The 24,342-nt window shown below is 61.7% G+C and overlaps 1 protein-coding gene across 1 annotated transcript; it reads left to right on the top strand.

The window, feature by feature from the left end:
* The first annotated feature begins 25 nt into the window (after positions 1-25).
* Positions 26-24,342, top strand: LOC138068527 (maestro heat-like repeat-containing protein family member 2B). The gene is made up of 42 exons (XM_068956357.1): positions 26-668; positions 2,555-5,764; positions 6,133-6,255; positions 6,510-6,675; positions 7,071-7,169; positions 7,731-7,882; positions 8,305-8,448; positions 8,980-9,072; positions 9,273-9,342; positions 9,386-9,568; positions 9,745-9,818; positions 10,073-10,192; positions 10,390-10,497; positions 11,135-11,294; positions 11,691-11,731; positions 12,033-12,177; positions 12,397-12,449; positions 12,647-12,754; positions 12,926-13,045; positions 13,229-13,324; positions 13,484-13,636; positions 13,985-14,107; positions 14,469-14,539; positions 14,723-14,858; positions 14,988-15,083; positions 15,569-15,673; positions 15,861-15,984; positions 16,076-16,185; positions 16,331-16,486; positions 16,606-16,760; positions 17,016-17,178; positions 17,477-17,643; positions 18,185-18,322; positions 18,522-18,633; positions 18,730-18,876; positions 19,177-19,359; positions 19,506-19,658; positions 19,842-19,964; positions 20,107-20,209; positions 20,344-20,409; positions 23,705-23,788; positions 23,934-24,342. Exons 2-42 carry the CDS (start codon positions 5,447-5,449, stop codon positions 23,981-23,983), a joined length of 5,091 nt encoding a protein of 1,696 aa, XP_068812458.1. The 5' UTR covers positions 26-668; positions 2,555-5,446; the 3' UTR covers positions 23,984-24,342.

Raw genomic sequence — 24,342 nt, 5'->3', positions numbered from 1 at the left:
AATATATGTATATATATATAATCACTGGGAGAAGAGCTGGCAAGAATTCCTGCTCCTAAATCACTGCATGGGCAACGGGTCACGTTTCATCCACTGATGGGCTCACAGGATTTCCCCCTCCTCCCCCCGCATCTCACATTCTAGTCCCGGTCCTCACCAATGCTGTTGTCGGCTGAGGGAAAGGTTCTCCAAGCAAGTGTAAGACATTCAAACATACTTTATATATATTCTACTTCCATGAAACAAATGAGAGGGTGTGAAAGGAAACGGCGATCAAGTGGAACAGCAGTTCTTGAAGTGGTTTTCTGTGGGGCACCCCTCTTGAAACTGCTGTGCACATCTGTCTGCTGACAATTTGATAAGAGCATGAAAATAAAGCAGCCAGAGAAAGTCAGAGATGAACAGAAAAGAACACAGCAAAAGCTGCCTCAAGGTACAACCTGATGAACTTGGAGCATTTCCATGTCATGAAGTAGCTTTTCCCATAAAAAGCAGATCAGACAATATTGTACAGAGACGGTTGGGGCTGCATTGCTCTGAATCAAGAGCTTCTCCTTCGAGCTGCTCTTCAGTTCAGCTACCAGAGACCGCAGAAACACCATTCGGAGTTCTTTTCCTTTGTCAAGGAGATGGTCCACAAAAGCCTCGTTGAGTTTCCTTCCAACTCAGTAGGTACTTTTCCACTCCCGTTGACAGGAAACTAGTCAAGCCCTACCCATCACACGCCCGGACTGAGCACAGAGGAGGAACAACCCCCCCTCCCCTCCAAACACTAGGGTTTATTCTCACTTCCACACAGTTCCCTTCATACCACCCCACCCCCAATGGGGCTGAACCCTAGGGTTCCCCCTAGGGTTCACGCTTGGCAAGGGAGCATCCCATCTCCACAGTGGTGCAAAGGGAGCTGAATGCAATTGAGAATCAGACTCTTGAGATTCCGTCTTCATTTGCTTACGTAGCTCCCTTGGTAAATTGTGTCCACGGCCAGAGCGCGCCCATTGTTTTTCCTCAAATACCACTTCTTCTTCTCCCCCCTCCCCCCACCATCCTTCTTTTGGCAAGATAAGAGATGGTGGTTTCAAGGGCCGCTAGGCAGTTGCACCTCAACATTCAAGTGCAAAAACACTACAGGGTCACATCCTGATGTGAGTGAGGCACCTCAGCAAGGAACCCTTAACACCAGCTCACTAGAAAGGACAAACAGAAGTTGAAATGTTTTAATCCTGAAAAGGCCTCGCTGCCCTGGCTTTGCTTCTCCCTGTAAAACCTATAGCATTTTAAAAGCACTGAAACAGTGATCCGACACCCTGAGAGGTGAATTACTGTGTCTAAGCCCTCACAGAGGAGCTGAAGACCTTCAAAAGCCAGGTGGAAAGTAGAAAAGAAGAATGGGTTAACATTGCCTCCCTTTGCTTGAAGAGGCTGTAGTTAAAGCCAGGCCCCTTTGTGCCAGGCGCTGTAACACCTTGGGAGAGAGAAGTCCTGCGCCAGAGAGCGCCTCACCTCCGTGGCCATGGCGCAGAGCAAGGACCCGGGCAGCTGGGCAAGAGCAGCTGCCGCAGACCGCCCAGGCAGCAGCAGCAGCAGCAGCGATGAGACAGGCCTCCAAATGTCTTCCTCGACTCCACAACCTGCTCCCAGCGTTGTGCTCTGCAGGGACAGGCTCAGCCCATCCCCTGCAGAGCTACAGAGCAAACACAGACAGTCTAGTTCTTCCTCTCTTCTTTAAAGCAAAGGCCTGTTTCACTCCCTCACGAATTCAAGCGAGCAATATTAGACTGCAACTGTCCCATCTAGGACTCAGAAAAAGATCTCCTCTAAGACCGTCCCATCTTTTTCCACTGTCCTTCCTACTGCTGAAAGGTCCCCCACAAAGGCTTTGCCCCCCCCCGAGTCCCCAAGGTCAGATAGTGCCTGTCATGCAGCATTGCTTTTCCTGCTGCTTCCCAGGCTTTGCATGCAGTTCCCAGTCACCAGACAGCCGTAGGAATGAGTGCTTGCAAAGCCCAAATGAAAGGAAAGGGGTTTCTTAAAGGAGCATCTTCCCTTTCTGCTATTGAACAAGCTTGGGAAGAGCTCAGACTTACTGCCTCATGCGGTTTACGTCAGGCCTCTTGGACTCAGGTGGTGTGAACCAGCAAGCAGTTAGTTTTGTTGTTGATTTTTTGTTTGTTTGTTTTTCTTTAAGGGAAGACCAGTCTCTCACAAATGCTTGCTCCATCTGCCTGGGTTGGCACCCCCCCAGGGCAGAGAGCTTTGCAAAAGGGCAGCTGGGGGCAGTCATTGCCCTCTGTGCCCAGCGTGCCCTCCAGAAAGGCCCCTTTGAGCAATGGGGCAGTTGCTCTGCTGTTGCCAGATGACCCTCTGCAGCCTGGGGGTGTCTTGGGGCGAGCAGGGAGGATCTTCAGTCTTCTGGTAGCTCCCAGCATAGACACGGGTGGGCTAAGGATGGGGGAGGCATGGGGGAGTGGGACTGGACACAGCCCGGAGGCATTTTGAGTGGGGGATGTGGGCAGCAACACTAAGCCCGTGCTTCCAATATTATTTTGGTCAGGTACTGTGGGATTTCTCCTCGGGGACTGGGTCGCTCCAATGACATCAGCTCTCTGCCTGGCTTTCAGAAAGGCTTTGTTATTGTTGCAGAAATTGAGGCAAAGCAGAATTAGCAAACCTACCTCCAATCAATACAGCCAAAGGTAATCACTCCCCACACCGTGCTCTCTGTGCACAAGCCTTCCTGGGTAAACTGTGACGACACACTGCTTGGGATAATGCACTTTGGTTGGAAAACAGTTATGTTAGCAGCTGCACCAGCAGGGTTGGCACCAAAATATCCTTCTGGGGTTGTTTTTCTTGTTTGTTCGTTTTTTTGTGCTTACAAGCTTTTGCCTCCTGAAGTCAGTCACGGGGCACAAAAAGCCTTCGAGCAGGAGCAGCTCTGAGCCTCTGTCCCGGGGGCTTTGCAGGCCATGTGGGCAGCAGGTCTGTCCCTGGGCTGTCCAAGCTGTTTGGGGTCAGCTGCCCTGCAGGGAACAGCGTGCCCTGGGGAGTGTGAGCCTGTCCCAAGGTGCCGCATTTCAGCTGTGCTTCCCCGCTGCCCAGAGAGAGCCCGGAGAGCAGTGCTCCCCATGTATTGACGGCTGGGTGGCCGGTCCACACAGAGGGAGCAGGCAGCCCCGCAGCTTTGTCCTTAAACAAATAGAGCTGTGCTGTAATCGCCATGGAGGAGTGGTGGACAGCGACATGCTGGGCATGATGGGCCTGGTCTGCCAGCGTGCTACCCTGCACAAAGCTTTCTTCCTCAATCCCAGTTCAGCACTGTCCTGTGGTCAGCTGGACACTGTGGAGTCTGGCCTCCCTCCTTGCACCTTGGCCAGCCTGGCTGTCAAGGCAACAGGAGTGTTGCGAGGCAACAGTTCCTTGCCCGCTCCTGAGGGTCCTGAGGTCCCTTCTCACACTCCTTTTATGAGCCTTTTAGCGCTCGCAGGCATTTCTCTAGAACTGGAGACAGGAAGTTACCCTTTCATTTGAGAAACCATTTACTCTTAATACATTGCTTTGGCATTAGTAGAAAACACAAAGTTTGTTTTCCTCTCAGTTCAGGGAGTAAAAGAAAGGGCCTTTCTCTCTTGCCTGTCCCTCTAAAGGAAGGAAATGAGGTGCAGAGGAGCTGTGTCAGGTGACAGGGTGAGGCAGGAAGGGAGGCTGTTAGGGAGGAAATAGAGAGGTGGAGATGAGTTTTACTTTTCAAATGAAGTGTCAGTCCAAGGCCCCGTCATCTCCCCTCACTGTGCTGAGGAGACCTGTGGGACGGAGCTGTCACCCAGCATCCAGCTGGGTGAGCTGTGGGTAGAGCGGAGCAAGTCCCTGCGGGCAGTGCCAGAGGGCCTGATGCTCCAGAGTTGGTTTTTGGGAGCGAGGGGAGCATCAGCAGGGGCTGCTGTCAGGGCTGCTGCGGGTCCCAAGGGCACGCGGAGCTGGAGGTGCCTCTGCGTGAGCTGGGAAGGTCTGTGCAGAGCTACAGGTGCCACGAAGGCAGGCGCTGCTGTTTCGTGGCCTCCGTAGGCCAGCTGCTCTCCCTGCAGCGCCTTTTGGAAAGAGTAGCTGTCGGAATGCCAAAAAGCCACGCTTTTAATAAAACCTGTGGAAACCCAGAGGTGTCCCAGTGACAGCTGGGAAGTGTCTCAAGCTGCTTCATACCCAGTTGGAGGGGTTGGAGGTGCACAGAGGCAGTGCTGCTGTCTGGCAGGTGGCTTTCTATAGGAGTGCTTTTCTTCGGGCCTCGTTACGGACATAAATATCCAGCTCTCTTGTCGTGTGAGGTGCCCGCCGAGTGGCAGCCCATGCAGGACAGGGGTACTGAGGCCCCGCAGTGCAGCCGAGGCTCCCACCACCAGTCAGGGTGGCCGGGGATGCCTCCAGCTGCCCAAGGCCCCGAGCAATTCTCTGTTAGGCCACGTGGCTTCCCAAACCAAAGCTCCCCTCTGCTTAGCCTGGGTCTGGCGCTCGAGGCACAGCCTTCTCCCCAGGTTTCTGCTTGAAGGATTTAGTCCAGCTGCCCAGAAGCTTAACGCTACAATATTGTTTCATCCGCTTCCTGGGAGAAGGGGTATGACAGCAGGTCTGCTGCCATTTCTGTCTGTGGTGCTCAGGACGATGAAAGCATCTTAATTTTTGCCATGTTCAGAAGGACTTAACGCACTGCCTGGTGTCTCCAGCCAGGATCCTGACCAAGCGCCAGTCAGTCTTTCTCCTTGTCCTGAGATCCGTCCCTAGCATACTTTCCCTGCCCTCTTTTTTGTTTGCTCTTCGTGTTTAGGGCTTTCGTCTGCAGCAGTGTTTGCTGAGGGGATGATGTGGGAGCTGGCAGTTGCCGGGTGGCTGCTGGTGGTTTGCCTGAAGCTCTTTAGAAGAGTGGCGCAATTCAGAAGAGGTGCTCTTTTGGGATGGGCACTTAGGAGGTTATCTTAGGAGATAACCTAAAGTGGCCGATGCGTTTGGAGACGGTCACTGCTCAGAACCACCGGAGGCCGACGAGTGACTGCGAGCGCTGGCGCCTGGGGGATATGCCCACATTTGGGGCGAGGCGGGGGGGGGTCCCTGGTGCGGCCGTGCCTGCCCTCCCCCCCCGCAGCCCCGCGTTGCCAGCAGCCCTCTGTGAGGTGTCGGGGCCCCCCACGGGTCACAGTGGCCCCTCACTGGTCACAGTGGCCAGGTCCCCTCTCCCTCCCAGGGCCCACGCTGGCCCAGTGGCTCGTAGCTCCCGCGGGAGGAGGTGCTGGCGGAGCAGTGCATCCGTCCAGGGAGTCCTGCCGCGATGGGGGTGCTGCGAGTGCTCCGAGGTGGGGGCTGGTGCCGCACTCGGCACCCAGCCTGCCGGCCCGCTCGATGGGGGTGACGGGGACCAGCTGGTGCCCACATTGCTGGCTCGGGGAGAGTCGGGGTCATGCGCTTGGGGCCAGCTCCAAGCTGCCCCCGGGCTGCTCTTCTCCAGATTACACAGAGCCGGCTCTGCCAGCCTCTCCTGTTACCCCGTACTCCAGCTGGGGAGACGTTTGCCCCAATTCAGGGCCCGCCCCTGCGGCTGCTGAAGCAACGCAAACCCTCCGCTTCTTTCCTTCCAGGTTTCTTCACTTGTGTAGGTCCCCAGTCCGGACCTGCGCGGGGTGAGGACGGCGGCAGGGCGGCTGGCTCTGGCCCTGCGGCCGTTGCTACCTTTGCCGCCGTCGTGACCTCTCTGTTGGACCGGCTGCAAGGCGTCGAGGTGAGGTGGGGGCATCCCATGGGGCTGCGTGGGGCTTCGAGGGCTCCCCGTAGCGCCCAGCTTCCCCAGGTGCTGTGAGCTGATCTCGCTCAATGGCGCCTCTGTCCTCCTGCCGTGCCTCCTCCCAAAAACCGGATGCTGCTGGTGGCGCTGAGCGGACACTACCGCGCACCCTGCTTTCCTGCAGGAGGTGGCAGCGTCCCCGGGGTTAGGGTTAGGGTTTGGGTTGGGAAATCCCAGCGTGGGATTTCTCGCCCACTCCCGACGGCTGTGCTGAGCGGTGGCGGCGGCTCGTCCCTGGCGTCAGCATGGCGGAGCTGATGTGAGGGCGACACGTCCCATTGCTGCCGTGTGCGGTGTGTCCCCAGGATGGCAGAGCGGAGATTTACCGCGAGCTGGAGAGCGTCTTGTGGCACGACGAGAGCCATTTGCAGAACTCTGTCGTGGACAGAGTGATAGCGGTGGCATTCGAGGACCTGCAAGCTGCCCAGGTGAGCTTGTCCTCTCTGAGGGTAACCCCGGACCCCTGCGCTTGGCACGTCTGTCCTACAGGAGAGGCTTCGGGGACGGGTCCTGGCAGGGGGTTGGGGCAGTGACCCGGGAGCTGTGCAGAGAGGTGGCTGCAGGGCTGTTTGTGAGCGAGGGACAGTTGGAGTCGAGTTACCGGTTCTCTGTCCTGCCTCGAGGCCAAGCTGTGGGGGACGGCCAGTCACGCTGCTGTCACGCGCAAACTGCTGTCTTTCAGGGTGTGACAGCCGCTGTGAGGACGGACGCTAGTGGTGTCCTGGTGGCACTGGCCCGCTCCCACTTGCACGACGTGATGTCGGTGCTGCAGGGCCACCTGAAGGCTCTGGAGGGGATGTCGGAGGAGTTCGTCCTCATCACCCTGCGCAACCTCGCTGCCCGCTACGGTACAGTGCCCGGCCTGCTACTCCGCGTTACAGTGGGTGACAGGCAGGAGAAGGGATTCGTCACCCTGGCCAAAACAGTCTGGGCTGCGCTGGGCTGGAGGGAACCTGCTGGAGACCAAATGTGCCGGGCTCTGCCCCACGCTGTCCTCCCCATGCCCCAGGGCTTCCCCGCACCCCTCGGGGAAGGCAGCTGGTGGTACATGGGTGCCCTGGCAGGAACCCTCCCCATGCCAGGGCCTCCCCCAGGGCTTCGGCAGCTCTCCCGTCCCCCTGCCCTCTGGCATGGCCCCACAGCCCTGGTCTGGCAGCGTTGCCGGGGGACAGAGCCCACGGGCCGTGGCAGCTCCGGCTGACGGCAGCCGCCCTCCGCCCCACCGCCCCTGCCCTTTCTGCAGCCCTGCAGTGCGTGCCCTTCGTGGAAACGACGCTGTCAGCCCTGCACGGTGTGCTGAGCGAGGTGGGGAGCAGCCGGCTGCTGCGCACTGTCTGCGGCGGTGAGTGTCGGCGCTGCGGCCAGGGCCCGCGGGGAGCGGAAGGGGCCAGGGTGGCCCTGGGCGCCTCGCTGGGGTCTCGGGGCAGGCAGGGCAGGGCTGAGCCGCAGTGAGCTCCAGCCTCAGCAGCCCCCAACTGCCCTGAACGAGCAGGAGCAGCGGGTGCTGCCGGGGTGCCTGTGGGCAGGCCGGGCCGGCGCTCGGTGCGGCTGCCCCAAGGAGCTTGTGGGCTTTAAGGGAGAGCACAGGAAAGAATTGCCAAAGCCTCCAAGCTTGTGCTGAGGGGCCAATGTTTGGGAAGAAAGAGGCAGGGGCTGCAGCGGGCAGTGGTGGAGGGCAGCAAGGCTGTGTGGAGGAAAAGGTGTGCTGGGGCGGAAGAGGGGAGAAACAAGGCAGCATTTCAACCCAGGTGTCTCAGACCCTCATGCAACGTGTGCCTGAAGGCAGACCTGAGGCCTGGCGAGCCTGGCGTCGGCTTAAATCAGGCTCGGGGGCCTGGTTGAAACGAGGTCTCCTGCTGGTCAGAGACTTTGCCACGATCCTGTTTCCCTTCTCATGCTGCAGTTGTGGAGCAGTGGTGCCGAGGGATAAACACGTACTTCCGCGAGTGGGAGAAATGTGCCTTCCCTCGCCTGGGGGCGGCCCAACTCTGCGCCCCTGTTTACCCACTCTTCCGCTACGTGGGCAGAAACTGGCGGCGCTGTGAGGAGGAAGAGGTGAGCGTTGCTGCTTCTGCAGCCGTGGGCAGCAGCAGGGACGTCTGCAGGGGCCGGTGGGGCTCTGCAAGGAGTCAAAGGGAGCAGGCTGGCTGCGAAAGGGCCCCGAGCCGGGAGCCTGCGGGCAGCATGCCGGGGCCAGCAGTGCCAGCTGGCAGGCAGGACGGCAGCTCTCCTTCGCGGCTCTGTGCCAGAAAGCAACAGTGCCCGGCCTGCTACTCCGCGTAGGAATCCCAGGGCCTTTTTGACAGGGCAGGCTGAGGGTGTGCCGGGAGGAAATGCTCTCTGTGCTGGTGAGCGAGCCCTTCTGGCCAGGGAGAAGGGACAGTCCCCTGCGCGGGAAGGGCAGGCTGGTGTCTGGGGGAGGCGAGTGCTGGAGAGACCCTCAGCCCTCACCGCCGCATGTCGCCAACCCTCGGCAGGTCAAGCAGGCCGTCCTCAGGGCGATGGGTGCCATGATGGGTGTCCTCCTGCACGCGGAGCAGCACCGCGAGCGCGCCTGGGAGCAGCTCCTCTGGCTGCTGCACCAGTATCGAGAAGTGCGGGAGCCCTTTGGGGTGACCACGGTGAGGTGTTGCGCAGGGCACGGCGCAGCCGGGCGCTGTGCGGGTGCCGCAAGGTGTTGGGGAGCTGCGGGGTGCCGGGAGGAGCTGGGACTCCTTTGGGCAGGAATGGGGAACAAAGGCCAGAGGCTTCCTGGGCTCTTGCTGGAAGAAATCAGCAAGGCAGGAGGGCCAGGAGGGAGCGGTGAGTCGCTGGAGCGAGCAGCTCAGGACGGGAGGCTGCGCCACTTCCCGGGCTGGGGGGGGGTGCACAAGGAGCTCTGCCCTCGCACCCAGGGCTGCATCCTGCCCCTGGGACAGGGAGAGGTTGGGGGCGGGGAAACGTGCCAGGAAAGGCTGTCCCAGCAGGGCTGTGCAGAGGAGACCTCCTGGTCTCCTGCTGCTCTGTGGGAAGGACGAACCAGAAGCCCCATGCGGGGCTGGGCTTTCCCTGGACGTGGGTTCAGGCCATGGCCTCTCCCAGCGATGCCGGTTTCTCCCTTTCCGGGCGGCTGGCGGTGAGAGCCCCCCTCGCCCTCTCATGCTCCCTTGCAGAGTCTCAGCTATTTCCTGGGGGCTGTGGCGGACGTTCAGACCCTCGTGCCCCGGGCCAAGCTTCTGGCCATCAACGCTGCTGTGCACCAGCAGGTAAGGCCTGGTGCCACGTTGCTGGCCTGAGGCTCCTGGGCAGCCTCAGCTGCAAAGCTCTGCGTGCGCCCGGAGCTCTGGGCTTTGGTGGTGGGGCCGCGCCCAGAGCTGCCCGTGAGACGAGGGCTGACAGCACAGTTTCTTTCCTGTCCCTCTGCACACCGATCTGGCTTTCTCTGAAACACACCTTGTTCTCACAGCTCTGTGACGAGATCGAGCCACCCAGCCCAGAGCACAGAGCAGAGCTGTGCCACTGCGCCGTGCTGCAGGGTGAGGAGAGGAGAGGCAGCGCCGTGCCGCCGTGTGCTGGCAGCTGTGTCGCAAACCTACCCGGGTGCGAAGATGCTGGTCACTAATGCTGAGCGTGATTTCCTCCTCGCAGCCCAAATTTGCCCCGCGGAGACAATCGTGTTCCTGTACTGCAAGCTGAGGAGCGGGAGCAAGGCTGATCGCGTGGCAGCCGTGGAAGTGCTGCAAGCTCTGGTCCGCTCTGATGGTCAGTGTGCCAGGAGAGAGAAATGGAGTCCCCCCGGGATGCTGCTGCTTCCTCTGCCATCGCAGTCTGGCCCTGCTTTTCTGTCCCACTTGTGTACAAAAAGCCAGGGAGCTGTGAGGAATCCCTCCGGAAATGGGGGCTCGGCCTCAGCGCACACCTCTCCTTGTCCCTTGCAGCTGCCGAGATGAGGGAGAAGCTGCCCCTGTTTGTGAAGCTTGTGCAGTCTGTGCGTGGCGACCCCGCGGCCCAGGTGAGCTGTTTTGGGCAGGGATGGTGCCACGGTGCTGCCGCGGGGGCAGAGCCACCCTTTCCCTGGCGCAGAGCCTGGCGGGGCTGTAGCAGCAGGCAAAGGCAGGGCACAGGGCTAAAGCCCAGTGGCGACAGTGGAGTGTGGGCTGCTGCTGCACCCTTGTCGTCTTGGCCCAGCCAGAAGGGCTGCAGCGCTGCGAAGGCAGCCTGCCCTGGGGCTGTGGGCCGGGGTCATAACAGCAGCCTCCCTGGCAGGTGAGGAAGGCAGTTCTGCATTTCATCGGGGAGCTGCTGTGCTCCAGTGCCCCGGGCTGCTCGGCGTGGGACGTGGTGGGGCACATCTTCAGCGAGTTCAGCCGGGCCTCGGGCAGACTGGTAAGGGCAGAGCAAGGCGCCAGGGCTGCGTCCCATGCTCCGACTGTGCTGTGCTGCCACGGGCGTCCCTGGCAGCAGAGAGCTGGGTGCAGCAGGGCCGCCACACCGGTGCCACGGTGGGAGGGGGCTCTGCATCGCTGTGCACCATAGGGTCTGGGAAGGGGCAGTGACGGGTGTTTCCCACCTCTGTCTCGCAGGCCATGGGAAGCCTTTGTGCGGTGGAAGCCCGGGAAGAAAGGGCTGTTCAGCGGCTGTGCGGGCATGTCCTGGGCACGCTGGACATGTCTGCCAGAGGGGTGGCCAAAGTGAGTTGTCCTCCGCCTGCCGCTGCTTCTTGCCTGGGGACGCTCTTCCTCACCCTCCCTGTGGCCTGAACCTCTCCCCGACACACCGCGGAGTGTGTGCGGCTCACGGAAACGCACCAGTCCTTTCCATGTGCAAGCTCTGTGAGCAGTGGGGTTGGGGGTGTCCGAGGCTTTCCTCTGTGCACTGGGACCCCTGTCTTAGCCACTAAAGCAGCGGAGAAGAGCTGGGGTTTAGCTTTGTGGGGCCGGACTTGCTTGTTCAGCGCATGCTGCGGCTGACTCGAGCCCACTGGGCATGTGTCCTGGCCACATCCCGTACATGAGATGTAGGGGCTGGTGGGGCCATAGGAATCCTGTGTCCCCTTGGAGTGCAGAGGTGACCTGCCCCCTGGGGGTGAGCTGTGCCAGCAGCTCTCATCAACCAGGCAGCCAAAGGGAGGGGGAAAGGAGTGTGAAGCACGGTGGGCAAGAGGGAGAGAAGGTGGAGGAGAAAGGCAGGGCGAGACCGAAACCTCTGAGTTAGGGGAGGCCCGAGGCTGAAGGGCTGGGCCGGTGCCAGAGAAGTGGCAATGATGGGGGAACAGGGATGGAGAGGTGGAAATGCCGGCGTGCTGAACGGCCTGGTTCTTGCCTGCAGCTCCTGTGGCCGAGGCTGCTGCGGTACGTGGTGCCAGCCCAGTACACTGGCATGCTGGTCCCACTCTGCCGCTGTCTGCGTGCCCTGGCTGAGAGACAGGAGAGCGCAGGGCGCGAGGAAGAGGAGGCGGCACCCGAGGCTCTAGAATCTGAGGAGCTAGGTGGGGAGCAGAAAGTCCTGGCATGCTGCGCCAGGCTGGGTGTGAGCGGGGCAGCGCATATCCCTGTTGTCCCTTGGCGGCCCCACGCAGGAGGCCCGGGGCAGTGCAGGGCAGAGCAGTGCCCTTCGCTGGGTGCGAGGGCTCTGCCCCGCGTGCCCCTTCCCTGGTGGAGCCGCCTGGCACTGCTGCAGCCAGCTCTCGCCGGGGGCCTGGGGGCTTGTTCCTGCCATGCCGGGGCTGCCTTCAGCGGTGGCTGTTCAGCCACGGGAGCCCAGCAGAGCTGGTGTGGAGGCGGCGCAGCCGGGTCCCCTTTAGCCACATGCGGGGATGTGGGATGCGGCACGAGGAGGGCCGGAGGGGCTGGGTGTCTCACGCAGCCTTTCCTTCTGCCCGCAGCCCCTCTGCCGGCTCCCCAGGCCCTGCTGGCTCGCCTGCTGGTGAGTAGTGGGGCCCCAGGGAAAGAGCTTTTGAGGCCCGGGCAAGAGGAGAGGCGGGGAGAGATGGTGCCGAGGCCAGTGCCAGGCACCCCGGGAGGAGGCAGGAGCTGTCGGAGGCAGCCTGAGCCTCCCCTGCCCCTCAGGGGCTCCTGCTCCTCCTGGAGGACGGCAGCACCTGGGTCAGCTGCCTGCTGCCAGCTGGGGCAGTGCCAACCTCCCTGCCTGCCTGCCTGCCTGCCTATGGGGGCAGCTGCAGCTCTTGGGGCAGGCGTGAGCCCGTCTCCCTGCTGCCCTGGCCTAGGTGGTGGCGGCGGTGTCTCCGCACGCGGGCGGTGGCCGTGGAGCAGCGGCCCTGCAGCTGCTGCAGGCGCTCCCCAGCACGATCCATGGAGCCGTGGGAGCAAAGTGGGCCGCAGAGATCCCCCTGCTGCTGCAGCACCTGGCAGGTAAGGTGCGGGCAGGCGGGAGAGGCTGGGCCGGCGGAGGGGCAGGAAAATGCCTTCAGCTCCCCAGCCTGGTGGAGGGGAACGGTCCTGGGTTTGCTGGCTCTTGTCAGCCCACTGGCCTGAGGCTGTGGGGCTTTGGACGGCAAAGACCACCCCTGGGCTCTGCTGTGGAGCCCGCTGGAATAACGGCGAGGGCTTTTGCTTCCTCTGGCTTTGCAGGAACAACCGCAAGCTCCCTGCATGTGGCCGAGTGGGAGAGCCTTCTGCTTAAGGTATGGCATGCGTGTGGGGTCCCCAGCTGGATGGGGCAAGCAGGGGACAGGAAAAATGGTGGGAGGACGGAGCAGGGCAGGCACTTCCCGAGCAGCCTGCACTTGCCCCGGCCGTGGGTGCTGCGTGCTCAGAGGATGTGCACAAGACCCTGGTAAGGGGCAGGTGAGCATTTGCTTCATCGTCCTCTTCACCCTAGTTCCTGAGAACTTCGCTGGAGGTCGTTGGGAGTGAGGCCTGGACGGTGGGCCTGAGCCGGGAGCTGAGCCAGCAGCTGGGCAGCTCTCCCCGCCTGTCCTGGGAGAAGGTTTGTTCCCTGTGCGGTGCCGCTGCCGCTGCTCACGCGTCCGAGGGCTGCGCCGGAGAGCCCTCGGGTCGCTGGGCATGGGTGCCAGCATGGTGGGGTTGGCCGTGGCCTGGCCCTCTCCCGCCAGGTTGGGCTGTCCCCACAGCCAGGGCTCGGCCTCTTCTCTTGCAGCGCTTCCTGTACAAGGCTCTCGGCACGGCCCTGGCAGCTTGTGGGTGTCTCAGGCACGTGCAAGAGCAGACACTGAGATATCTCCAAGAAGCCAACTACCTGGAGCTGTGGCAGGCACAGGTGAGCTTTCCTCGTGTCGCCCTGCTTTGCCGAGTGTCCTCGGCGTGTCCCCAGGGCAGAGGGGCTCTGCGTGGCCTGCTCCAGCCTTTGCTGGTTTTCCCTTCACTGCTGTTTGCCGTGGGAAAGGTCCTGCCTGGCCAGTGGAGCTGGTGGGAGCAACTCCCTGTTTCTGCTGCGTTGCAGGGAATGATTTCAGTTGTGTCCCGCTGTGCCGAGAGCCACTTCCAGCTGGCCTTGTCCTCGGTGAAGGCGTTCATGGGCACTTTGAAACACCAGAAGGTAAAGAGCCCAGGGTGTTGTTGTTAGAGCTGCTAGAGGTGCGCAGGGAGCCGAGCTGCCGGTCGTGTGCAGAGCAGCTCCTGCCTCGGGAGCGTGCGGAGTCCCGGGCACAGTGGGGCCGTGGGCTGATGTCTCGGTGCTTCTCCGACAAACCCCCAGCAGAGCAACACGGTGAGGACCCGCGCTACTCGCGCTGCGCTCATGGTGGTGTACGGCAGGATGGCGCTGCGTGCCCCCAGGGAGCAGCTGCTGGCCCATATCGAGAGAGACATCGTGGGGAACGTCCTGCAGCTCTACCGAGAGGGCCGCCAGGTGGGTGCTCGGGGCGCAGGGCATAGCCGGCCGGGTGCTGCCAGCTCCGGCCTCTCCTCACCCTTCCCATGCGCACCTCTCCCATCGTAGCCGCGCCAGCGCTGCTTGCCCTGCTCCTCTGGGCCGGGATCTGTGGGTCTTTCTGGCCAGCAGCTGGGGCAGCTGCTTGCCTCCCCGTGAGAGGCTCCTTCCCAGGAGGGGCGAGGAGAGTCCCTTCCTAGGCCGCGGGTGCCGAGCTGGGGTCTGCTGGGCTCCCAGAGGGCACAGTCTCCTCCCCGCACTGTGCTTGGAGGCAGGTTCCTCAGCCCTTCAAGGAGCTCAAAGTGTGTTTTCCTCCCCTGCAATCAGGATGCCCAGCTGAGGCTCTCCCTGGTGCAGAGTGTCACCGAGATCAGCCTCGCCATCGGGGCTGTGGGCGCCTGCCCCAGGTTTGAGCTCTGCCGCAAGCGGGAGCTGCTGCAGACCCTGCTGGTGAGTGCCCAGAGCCGAGGCCGTCACGCAGGGGTGGCTGTGGGCTCTGCCGTGGGGCAGGTTTGCCCAGAGGAGCAATGGTCTCCCGGGGCGGTGCACGAGCTCCCAAGCTCCCCGAGCCTCGTTCCCAGGGGGCAGGGTGCTTGGGTGCTGGCACTTGGAACCGTGGCAGGGGAGCGTGGGACATTTGGGTGCTGGGGAGCTGCTGCCTCGTCCTGCGGGACCCTTGAGGGAGCCATGGGGGTTGAGGGGCCAGTGCCTGCAGGGTCCTGCAGAAGAACGCGTGGCCGGGGTGGGCGGGCAGGCTCTCCCTCACCCCTGCCCGCTGCCCACTTTGCGCGTGTCTCTCTGTGACTTGCAGGAGGTGATTCAGGAGGAGCCGCAGGAGTCGCCGGTGCACCCCCGGGCCATCGTGGCCATCGAGCAGTTGAGGTAGGGTCTGTCCCCGGGACTGTGGGAGTGGCTGCGTGCCCCAGCCCAGACAGCCGGTGTGGCTGGAGCTGAGGGTGTTGGATTTGGGGCTGTCGATGGGGACAAAGCCAGTGGTGGTGTGACTCACTCTGGAGAGTGCTAGTAAGCCCCCTCTCTGTCGTCCCTCCCTTTTTCTCCTGGCAGCAAGCTGAAGCCCCATCTGAGGAGGGAGGAAAAGCACAACCTCCTGGCTCAGTGCTGCCAGGGCGTCGTGCGCCTTCGTCGCCCGGAGCAGATGGCAAAGGAAGGGGAGACGGGGGCAGCTGCTCCACACACATCGGTACCTGCCGGCGCTTCTTGGCCACCCCTGGGCGGGGGCCCAGCTGCGGGCGCCCCGCACTCTGGCAGCCGCTGGCTGTGCTGGCGAGTGCATGGGGTGCCCGAACTCAGTCCCCCTTTCTGGTGCCAGGGTGTGCACGCGCTGTCTCTGCGAGTGCTGGGGCAGCTCGTGGCAGCCCTTCTCCGAGCGGAGCCGGCCCCTGTCTGCTTTAAGGACCTGGTGCAGGTGAGTGTCCCTGGGGCGGGGGCGGGGAAAGCGTCGCTGCTGTCAGAGCGGGACAGAGGCGTGGGGATCCTGCTGCAGGGCTGGTGTGAGGAGGGGAGCTTCCCTGCAACTAGGGGTAACACCCTGCTGTGGCGGACAGGGAAATGGTCCTAGGTTCAGGCCCCCTTGCCCTAATTTGGCACCCAAGCTTTTTCCCATCGGCAGCAGCCTGCTTGCAGGCAGCTCGCAGTGTCCTGCCGAGCCCCCTGGATGAGCCAGAGCTTCTCCCCAGCCGCAGCCGTGTGCAAGGGGTGCTGCACAGGTCAATGCTGCCCGCAGCGAGAGCCCAGAGCAGGGAGGTCCCCACGGGGAAGGGCTCCTCGCCTGGGGCTGGGGTGCCCAGAGAGACCGGGGCTGTGCAAGCAGCAAGGCCGAGGAAGGAGGGGGCTGGCGAAGGGCTTCGGGTGGAAAGACGCCCGTGGTGAGACAGGTGTGCCCGTGCCCAGGTCCTGCGGCGCTGGCTCACCTCGGCCCACGCATGCGAGCGGGAGAGGGCCCTGCAGGTCTGCGTCCAGCTGCTGGGCACTTATGAAGAGCGACGCGAGCACAGGGTGAGCAGGGACCATGCGCGTAGGGAGAGCTGCCCCAGCAGGCGCCGGGTTGTGGGTCTCCTGGGGCTGCAGGACGGCTCCTCGTTTGCCCCCTGCCCAGCCACAGCTCGGGGGCAGCGTGGCCGGGAGAGGGCGAGTGGCCGCGGGGGCTGCCAGTGACCTCTTTGCCTGCCTCTTGCTCCTGCAGCGAGGCCATGCGTGCGAGCAGTTCGGCTCCCTGGCAGGACTGCTGGGGCCTCTGACATGCGACGTGTCAGCCGTGTCCCGCCAGCGGGCAGCGACCTGCCTCGGCCGCCTGCTCCAAATAGGAGGTGAGGAGAGTGGGCAAGACTTCACGTCCCCAGCACGTGGGGTCGGAGTTTCGCTCCCCCTGAATGTGACTCCCCTTTCTCCTGGCTCCAGCCAAGACCACGGATGAGGCGGCCTGGAGCAACGAGATCAGGCGCCTGTGTCAGAGGCTCAACGCCGTCACCTCTGAGTCTCTGCTCACGACCTCCACCAACATCGCGAAGGTAACTGGCCCCCAAAAAGCAGGGAGGGGGCCACGGTATATGTGTGTGTGTGTGCGAGTTTGCATGCGAGTACTCCTGTCAGGACATGAGTTTTGCATCTGAGCAACCCATGACGTGGTCTCTTCTGTTCCTGATTTCTCCCCAGCTTGTTTGCAAATCCTGCCCCGCAGCCCAGGCCACAGACTTCACGAGCGCCATCGTGGAGAGCTTGCTGTGCGCCAGGCCCATGGGTGTGTGGGCCGCTGGGCGGTGGATGCTCACCTTTCTGGGGGAGCGCGGGGAGCAAATCTTCCAGGAGGAGGTGAGAGGGGGGTGTTTTTTCTATTTGCCTTTAGCTGCTCTCTGTTGTTGACCATTGGCCCCGAAGAAGAACGGGGAAAGGACGCACCGAGCCATTCTTTCTCGCCTTCCTGCTTTCAGGTGCCCCAAATGGTGACCATCCTTTCCAGCTGCCTGCGCAGCACCCGGCAGAGCACGCCCAGGGGGTTCGCGCTGCGGGCAATGTTCCTCCTGGCCCGCTCTCACCAACAGCCGGTGCTCGACAGCCTCCTCCAGAAGCGCCTGCCCATGGACAGGTCTGTGCCCTCGGCCTTCCCTCTGCAGTCAGAGCCAGCCCCAGGGCGCACCTGCCTGCGGGGTCCCGCGAGGGAGCAGGTGGTTCTTCCCCGGGGAAAGGCTGAGCGCTGCAGCATCGTGGGCTCGTGTCTCTGTCCCGAGCTGGGCATGGCCAGCCCCGTTGCAGACAAGGAGAGCCTTTGGCCTCTCGTGAGGCTGTTGCAGGTGCCCGAGGCTAGCTAGGGGCTCATGGGCGAGCGTCTGTTCTCTTGCAGTGACATGGTGGAGCTGTGGAGGAGCCTGGGAAGAAGCACCCTGGGATGCCACATCCTGGTGTGCTTAACCAAAAAATTAAGGGCAGCTGGAAAGAGCAGCCACCAGAGGGACTGCTGCACTCAAGAGCTGGGCAGCAGCCAGGCTGCCCTGGAGCCTCGCACGGTACGGTCAGCGGCAGAGGCATTTATGCCACTTCACGCCTGCTTTCCAACTCGTGCTTCAGCGTGAGGGAGTTTCGTGCCCTTTGCGGGCACCCGTGGAGCCTGGCAGGGTGCTGTGCCAGGGGGGTGGAAGTGTAAGTGGTGTGGGGAGTCGGGACAGTTTGCTGCTGCCGGGCCACAAGGCTGTCGCTGCAGTGAGAATTGGAGACAGTAAAAGCCCCCCCAGGGTGGCAGGGAGACGTGGACAGTGGGAAAAGCCCTTGTTTTACCAGGTGGTTCTTGGTTGACTTTCTCTGTAGATCACCCGCGCCCTCTCCGAGGTGCTGGTGGTCCTGCGGAGCAAGACGCTGGTCCAGCACCTGCTTCCCTCCCTGCTTCCCAGCCTCCTGGGGCAGGTCAGCGAGACGCTGGGGGAGGAGATGGCACTGTCCCTGGGGGAGCTGGGCAGCAACGACACACCGGGCAGGTGAGGAGCGGCTGGGGCAGGGGCAGGGGTTGGCCTCTTTGTGTGGTTCATGGCCTTGCAGGCACACCCAACTGTCCCACTGGTGCAGGGCTGCCTGTAAACTCTGTGTCGCCAGCTGGGGCCATCGTGAGGCTCCCCACAGTGCCATGCTCTGCCCACGCTCCTGCTGTGCAACGGCAGGAGCAAATCGGTGCTGTGTGCCACCTACAAGGCACTCTCCCCAAAGTGCTGCTGAGCAGAGCACTTGGGGAGTGCCTTGGGCGCCTGGCGTGGAGTCAGCCCAGGGACTCTGGGCTTTCTCCTGCTGTCTGTGGGTTTGGGGCAGGACAAAGGGCAAAAATGCCAGTTTTCAGTTAGCTTGAGACTTGAAGACCTTGGAGCGTCATTTCAGGGGTACTTTGCCTGTCCCTTGGTGGAGTTTAGGATGAGCGGAGGAACAGCTCCCCAAGTGGCTGAGCTGCTTTAGCTCTGCCAAAGAGAAATCTGCCCCCAAACTTCTGCCCCTGGAGCTTTCTTTGGGGTTTTTTTTTTTCCCCCACAGTCTTTTTGTGGAGACCTTAGAGCTGGTGCTGGCGAGGTGCCTGGAGGAGCGCTGGCTGCGGCTGCTCCGGGAGCAGGGAGTGTGGGCATCCCTGGCAGACCCCCAGGCTCACACCGCCGGCGTGTGTCTCCTGGCGAGGTGAGAGCCCCCACAATGTGTCCTGCCTTGTCGCGGGGGCTATGCCCAGGGAAAGGGCTGCTGGGACCTTCCTTCATGCCCGGGAGCTCTGCTGAGGTGCAGAGCAGCATCTGCATTGGAGTCGGTGAATTTGGGAGTTGTGGCCCGTGGCCGTCCTGTGTGACTGTGTGTCACGAGCCTGCTCGTGCTTTGTGCGCAGCGTGCTGATCCGCGCGGAGCTTGTCCCGCAGCGCCTGGTGCAGAGCCTCTTCCCGTGGCTGGGTTCACCCTCGGCAAACCTGCGGCTCACGGCCACGGCTTTCTTTGCTGAGGTGAGGCAGCAGGAGGGCAGGGAGGGCTCGGAGGGGTCCTGTCTTGCCTGGCGTGAATGGCGTCCCGATGCTAGCAGCCCCGTGGCTTTATTGCAGCTGGTGAAGGACCATCTGGTGGAGAAGACGAAGCTCCTGAAGCCCCTGCTGAAGGCCCTACTAGAAAGATCACGTGACCCCATCAACACCGTGCGGCAAATGGCCATGAGAGGCGTGGGCAACATGGCCAGTGGAGCACCCACAAAGGTGAGACGGCCTTTTCTGCGCTCTGAGCACAGTCCGAACTCAAGAGGTGCCAGTGGAGAGGTGTGCGGGGCTTGCGGAGCCTGGAGAGACGAGCAGAGGCAGACGTGGGGCTGTGCTAAGGCCGCGCTCCTCGCTCTGATGTCAGCAGGGTAGCAAAGGGGAAAGTGGATGCAAAGCGGGGCTCCTCAGGCAGGGGGTTGCTCTGGGCTTGCTCGAGCAAGTGCAGCCCTTGGCGCCATGGTGAAGGGCAGCGGTGGGAGGCAGGGATAGTGAGCAGCTTGTGCACCTGTCGCTCTGCAGCTGCGGAGGCACAGGGCGGCCGTGGTGGAGGTGCTGTGCAGGGGCCTGGAGGATGTGGCCGGTGCGGAGGTGGCTGCCGAGAGCCTGCTGGCGCTGGTGAAGGTGCTGGGGCAGCTGAAGGCGAGTGCCGTGGGCTCTGCCCTGGCAGACATCGCCAGGTCCACCCGGGCGTTCCTGGGGGCGGTAAGTGAAGCCACTCGTTCTCATGTTGGGCAGGCAAGAGCCGTCCTGGGGCTGCCATCCCCCTGTGGGCAGTGCCGCGCTAGTGCCAAGGGGTTTGTAGGCGGCACCCTTGTTAGCACCTGCCACATAGGCTTTTTTGTTCGCAGGAGGAAGAGGTGCTGCGTCGCTTGGCCTTCACCCTCTATGGGACTCTGGCCTCGTCTGCCTCAGGGAGGAGGTCCAGTTTCAGCAGAGAGGTGGAGGAAGTGTTTCCCAGCCTTGTGCTGCACCTGCGGGACCCAGCCCCAGCTGTCTCCGATGTAAGCAGCTTTCTGCTATCTGCAGATCTGCAGAAAGCCCTGTGGTGCCAGCAGAGCTGTGGTGCTGCTGTTGCTGGTGTCTCTGCAGGCCCTCGCTGACAGCGCGGCAGCGAGGTTTCTCCCTCCCTTGGTGCTGCGGGCAGGCGCTCAGCGTCCCTGTGACGGGCCAATGCTCTTTTCCAGGCGTGCAAGGGTGCTCTCCACCTGTGCGCCCCGTTTCTGGGGTCAAAGAGGGTGCGGAGGCGCATTGCCACGAGCGCTGGGCTGAGCGCGGCCGAGCTGCAGGACGAGATCTGCAGTCACCTGGTGAGCGAGCTCTGCACTGGGGCCTGCGTCCCTGCAGGCGGGCGGGTGGCTGCCCTGTGGCTCCTGTGCCGGCTGCAGGGCACCCGGGAGCGGGTGGCGCTTGGAGCCAGAGATGAGCTCCCACGTGCCTGCTCTGCCCTAGGCCCAAGACTGCCCCGCGCTGCTGGAGAGGCTCTTCAGCACAGCCCGGAGCTGCTGCATGGGGAGCTGCCAGGCGTCGCAGGTGACAGCCGTCACCGTCCTGGGTGAGAGGCAGTGCAGGGCTGTCGCGCTGCTCCCGGTCACGTCCCTCGGGTCGGGGCCGGGGTTGGGCTTCAGGGCTGGAGCTGGGTTTGGGACTGGGGCCATGCCCTGATGGCTGCACTTCCCCATGTGCCAGGCATCATCCTGGACACAGCGCCAGCTGAGTGGCTCCAGCGATGGGACCTGGCGTTCTTGTGGGGAGGTAGGTGACAGAGACCGAGCTCCCACCCCACGTCCTGGGGAGGTGTCCAGAGGCCCCGCGAGCACCAGGCCAGGGTGGCTGGTGCCGAAAGTGGGGGGGGCGGGGGGGGTGTGGAATGGGGAGAGAGGACTTGCACAGCCCCCAGGCTCCTGACCAGGACAGCTGCCCCCAGCTGAGCACTGTGGAGCTCCGGAGGCCATGGGGGGCCATGGGGAAACAGCAGCCGAGCACCCACGGTGCCTCCCTCTGGTGTCATTGCAGCTCAGCAGAGGCAGTGGCACGCCAAGGCCCCCCCGTGCGTGGCTGGCGGCAGCAGCGGTGCCCCGTGCCGGGGGCCCCAGTAGCCCGAGGCTGGAGGACAATAAAGCTCCATCCGCATGAGGAAGGCGCCAGCTTGTTTCCAGGCTCTGTGGGGGTCTTGCGCCGGCCCCGGCCCTGCTGCCCCCAGGATGTGGCCCCAGTGCCCCCGGCCCAGCCTGGGGCCCTGCCTGGGGCCATGGGAAGCAGAGAGATGGGGTGAGGGAGGGCACTGCAGACACTGGAGAGGCCACTGGGGACAGTGGGGTAAGGGGGGGCCTGAGGCTGAGAGGGGCCCCGGGGCGAGCGGAGGGCCCAAGGGGCGAGTGGGGGCTGCAGGGATTGAGGGGCACTGGGAGCCCCTGGGGGTGAGTGGGGCTGCAGAGGGGAAGGGGGCAGGGCCGCTCTCCCAGGGCTGGGAGTGGGGCCAGGCCAGGGAATAAAGGCTGAAGGGCCCAAGCCCAACGCCCCCAGGCTGCCCCACACCCGGGGCCGGGCCCTCCCAGCAGGGACGCCCCGGCCCTGGCCCTAAGCACAGCCCAGAGCCACCCAGGGCCATCCCAGGTGGAGGCTGCTGCCCCAAGCCCTGCACTTGCAGCCCGACGGCAGGGGCTTTGGGGGCCAGGTGCCAGGGCAGGCAGGAAGTGGTGAGGTTTGGGGGCCACCACCAGAGACTTGGGGAGGCATTGTGGAGCTCAGCAGCAGGGGCTGAGCTGGCTGTGTTTCTGGCTGAGAACGGAGAGCAAGTTCCCCACTTCTGAGCCCTAAAGGGGGCCTAAATCCTGGGTTCCTGGGGCCACAAACCCAGGCTAGTTAGGCCACTTTGAGGCCCAGAAAGGGAGCCTTAGTTGGCTGCCTTTGTGTCTGAAGACAGGCCAAGTCCTGCATTTTGGGGGCCAGAAACAGAGGCTTTTAAGTTTGCTGTGCTTGTGGTTGCAGACAGCGACTAAGGCCTCTGTTTTGGGGGCCTGGAATGGAGGCGTAGTTGGCCCTTTCGCATCCTCCAAGCAGAGTCCAAGGTTTTCCAGCTCCAGAAACAGAGACCAAGTCCTGCGTTTTTGGGACTCTGAGAACAGAGGCAAGGGTGCCTGTTGTGGGGACTAAAAGCAGAGGCCGAGTGCTGTGTTTTTAGGGCCACCAAGGGAAGCTTGGTGTTCAAGCTTCCCTGTTTTCAAGCACAAGAACAGGTGAAGGAGTCCTGCCTTTTGGGCTCCAAAAGAGAGGCTAAGTCCTGCCTTTTGGGGTCCGCAAACAGAGGCTGAGGTGGCTGATTCTGTGGCTGGAAACTGGGGCTAAGTCCTGCCTTGTGGGGACTTGGAAACAGAGGCAAGCTCCGGCATTTCCAGCCCCAAAGCAGAGGCTGAGGGGGCCCTTTTTGAGGTGGGGGACAGGGTGCATGGACCCTCCTCGAGGTGGGGTGGGGGTCCATCTGCAAGCACCCAGAGGGCAAGGAGACCAGCATGCACCAGGACAAACCTCCCATTGAGATGCTTTCATGCCAGAAACTGTTCTTTTGGGGGAGACGGGGGGGGGGGGTCACACCCTTGTCCAAGTCCAGCATTTATTCAACATTTCTCCAGTACTTTCAGCACTACTTAAGCAATTAGCTTCTAGGTACTGAAGCACTATTGACCAGGGAGTCAATATCAAGCCACCATTCCTAAGCTAATTGCTCAGTTAGTTCAATTAGTCAGCAGTGAGTCAACAGTTGCACAACACCTGGAAAGCTTATGGTGCTGTTGGATGAAGAAGCATGCCTGAGCCAAGCAAAAGGCCTCTTCAACAACTTCATTAACCACTCACAACTAACAGGTTCCTGGGGGCTGATGGGAGCTTTACTGAGTGCATAGGTCTACAGAGATTCTCCAAATAAGCAAGAAGGAGTGACAACACTAACAACTTATTCACAAATAACTCATTTAGATACCACATATCTAGGGCTTACATTGTTCTATTAGCTAGCTCAAAAGTAAGATCCCCATACCCCCAAAAAGGAAGACAGACAGAGCAAGAGAGTGCACAGTAAAGAGTAGGATGGTCTATCGGGTCACACCTGCACAACATGCCACCTGATAGGCAAGGGGTGAGCTGAACCTCACTAAGGCCCTACTGGTCTCAGGTTGTTATGAGAATGGAGCTTCAAACCCACACCCTCAAGAAGTGGTACACCCACACTTATGTGCCTGCCCCCCAGAGAGGGGTCTCCTGGGTGTCAGATTCAATGGTGGTCCCAGCCAGCAGCCTGACTTGAGGGGGAAGAGGCAGAGCAAGGCCCTGTTAGGGGACAGTGGTCAGCTACCACCATTCAGGCCCTCTTGTGGTCATCAATGATTCCCCTGCTCCTGATGTCTTCAGCTGGAGCCCGGCCTTTAAAAAGGCTGCCAAGCTCCTTCAAGCCTTCAGAAAGGCCACTGGGGCTCCTCCACCCCAAACCTCCCCCACTCTCCAGCTGCTCACCTCAAGATCCCCCTCACCCCCCCCCCCCCCCACTCTCTTTCTATAGGCTGATGCAAATTAGGGCATGTGGCCTTTAGCCAATCAGGAAGGTATGTTCTAACCCTTTATGTGCATATTCCAGCCCCTTCACTATGATTGACAGATGGGAGGTGGTTACCACAGAATCTCCCTGTCCATTCACACCTCACAGGTTCACCAGGTGGTTTGACCAGGGATATGCTGAGTCCCTCAGAGGTCACTCTTGTAGTCAGGGAGGGGAGGGGGGCAGACTGCTGCAGGTTATTAACCAATTAGCTGCTAGCTCATGAATTCAGGCCCAAACAGCACAACATAGCCCAGTGTTTCTGAGACAGATTACCAGACTGTGGCCTGCCCTGCCAAGGCCTGTGTGCTCATGATTCACATCCCTTGCAAGAACCTTACAACCTCACGTGCCTTGTCACACACTGCACAAGTAAGGAGAGCCACTACCACCAAAGCTCAGGCCTCCTTTGCACACGAGGCTGAGTGTCTTGCACCCTTGGGTGCTCACCCTTCCCAGCAACAACGGGGGCCTCGGTGTGCGTTAGGGGGACCAAGAACGAAAAACCAAGAGATACAACCACTGAAGAGGACGTGTTTTTAGGTAAGTGCTAAGGCATCTTCCCAATTTATTGCCATCCTCCAGCTTTCCTCTTCCTTCCCCTGCTTGCCTGAAGATGACACACGTGCACACAGCAGGCATACCACTGGCAACAGCCCTGCAGCTGCTGCCCTGTTACCGTCCCCAGGACACAACGCTGCCAAGAGCAACCCAGCCCAGCGTGGAGGGGCTGGATAGTGTTCCTGCCACGAGGCTGGTGGCAAACGGACCCACGCATCTGCTGTCCCCCAAGCAAGCAGCTTCGGAGATGGTTCTCTTTGGCCCCTAGCTGCTTTGGCCTGCTCCTCTGGGTTCCTACACAGCATCCCTCCTCACACTGAGGCTCTCCAGCACACACCATCATGTATCCGAGAGCAACAACTTCCTGGCCTGGACAGGAATCCAAGATCTCCAGGAGAAACATACCATCCTCCACCAAACACCTTCGGGTCAGTCACACCCACAAAACCCCATTTCTTTTTAGGCACTGGCATTAAAAAACCCCGCTATACCTGCCTCTAATAAGGGCTCATTTGACACACAAGCAACTCGCAGAG

The sequence above is a fragment of the Struthio camelus genome, chromosome 10 (assembly GCF_040807025.1).
Source record: "Struthio camelus isolate bStrCam1 chromosome 10, bStrCam1.hap1, whole genome shotgun sequence".
In the NCBI taxonomy this organism is placed as follows: Eukaryota; Metazoa; Chordata; class Aves; order Struthioniformes; family Struthionidae; genus Struthio; species Struthio camelus.
This window is presented reverse-complemented; position numbering and strand designations above follow the sequence as displayed.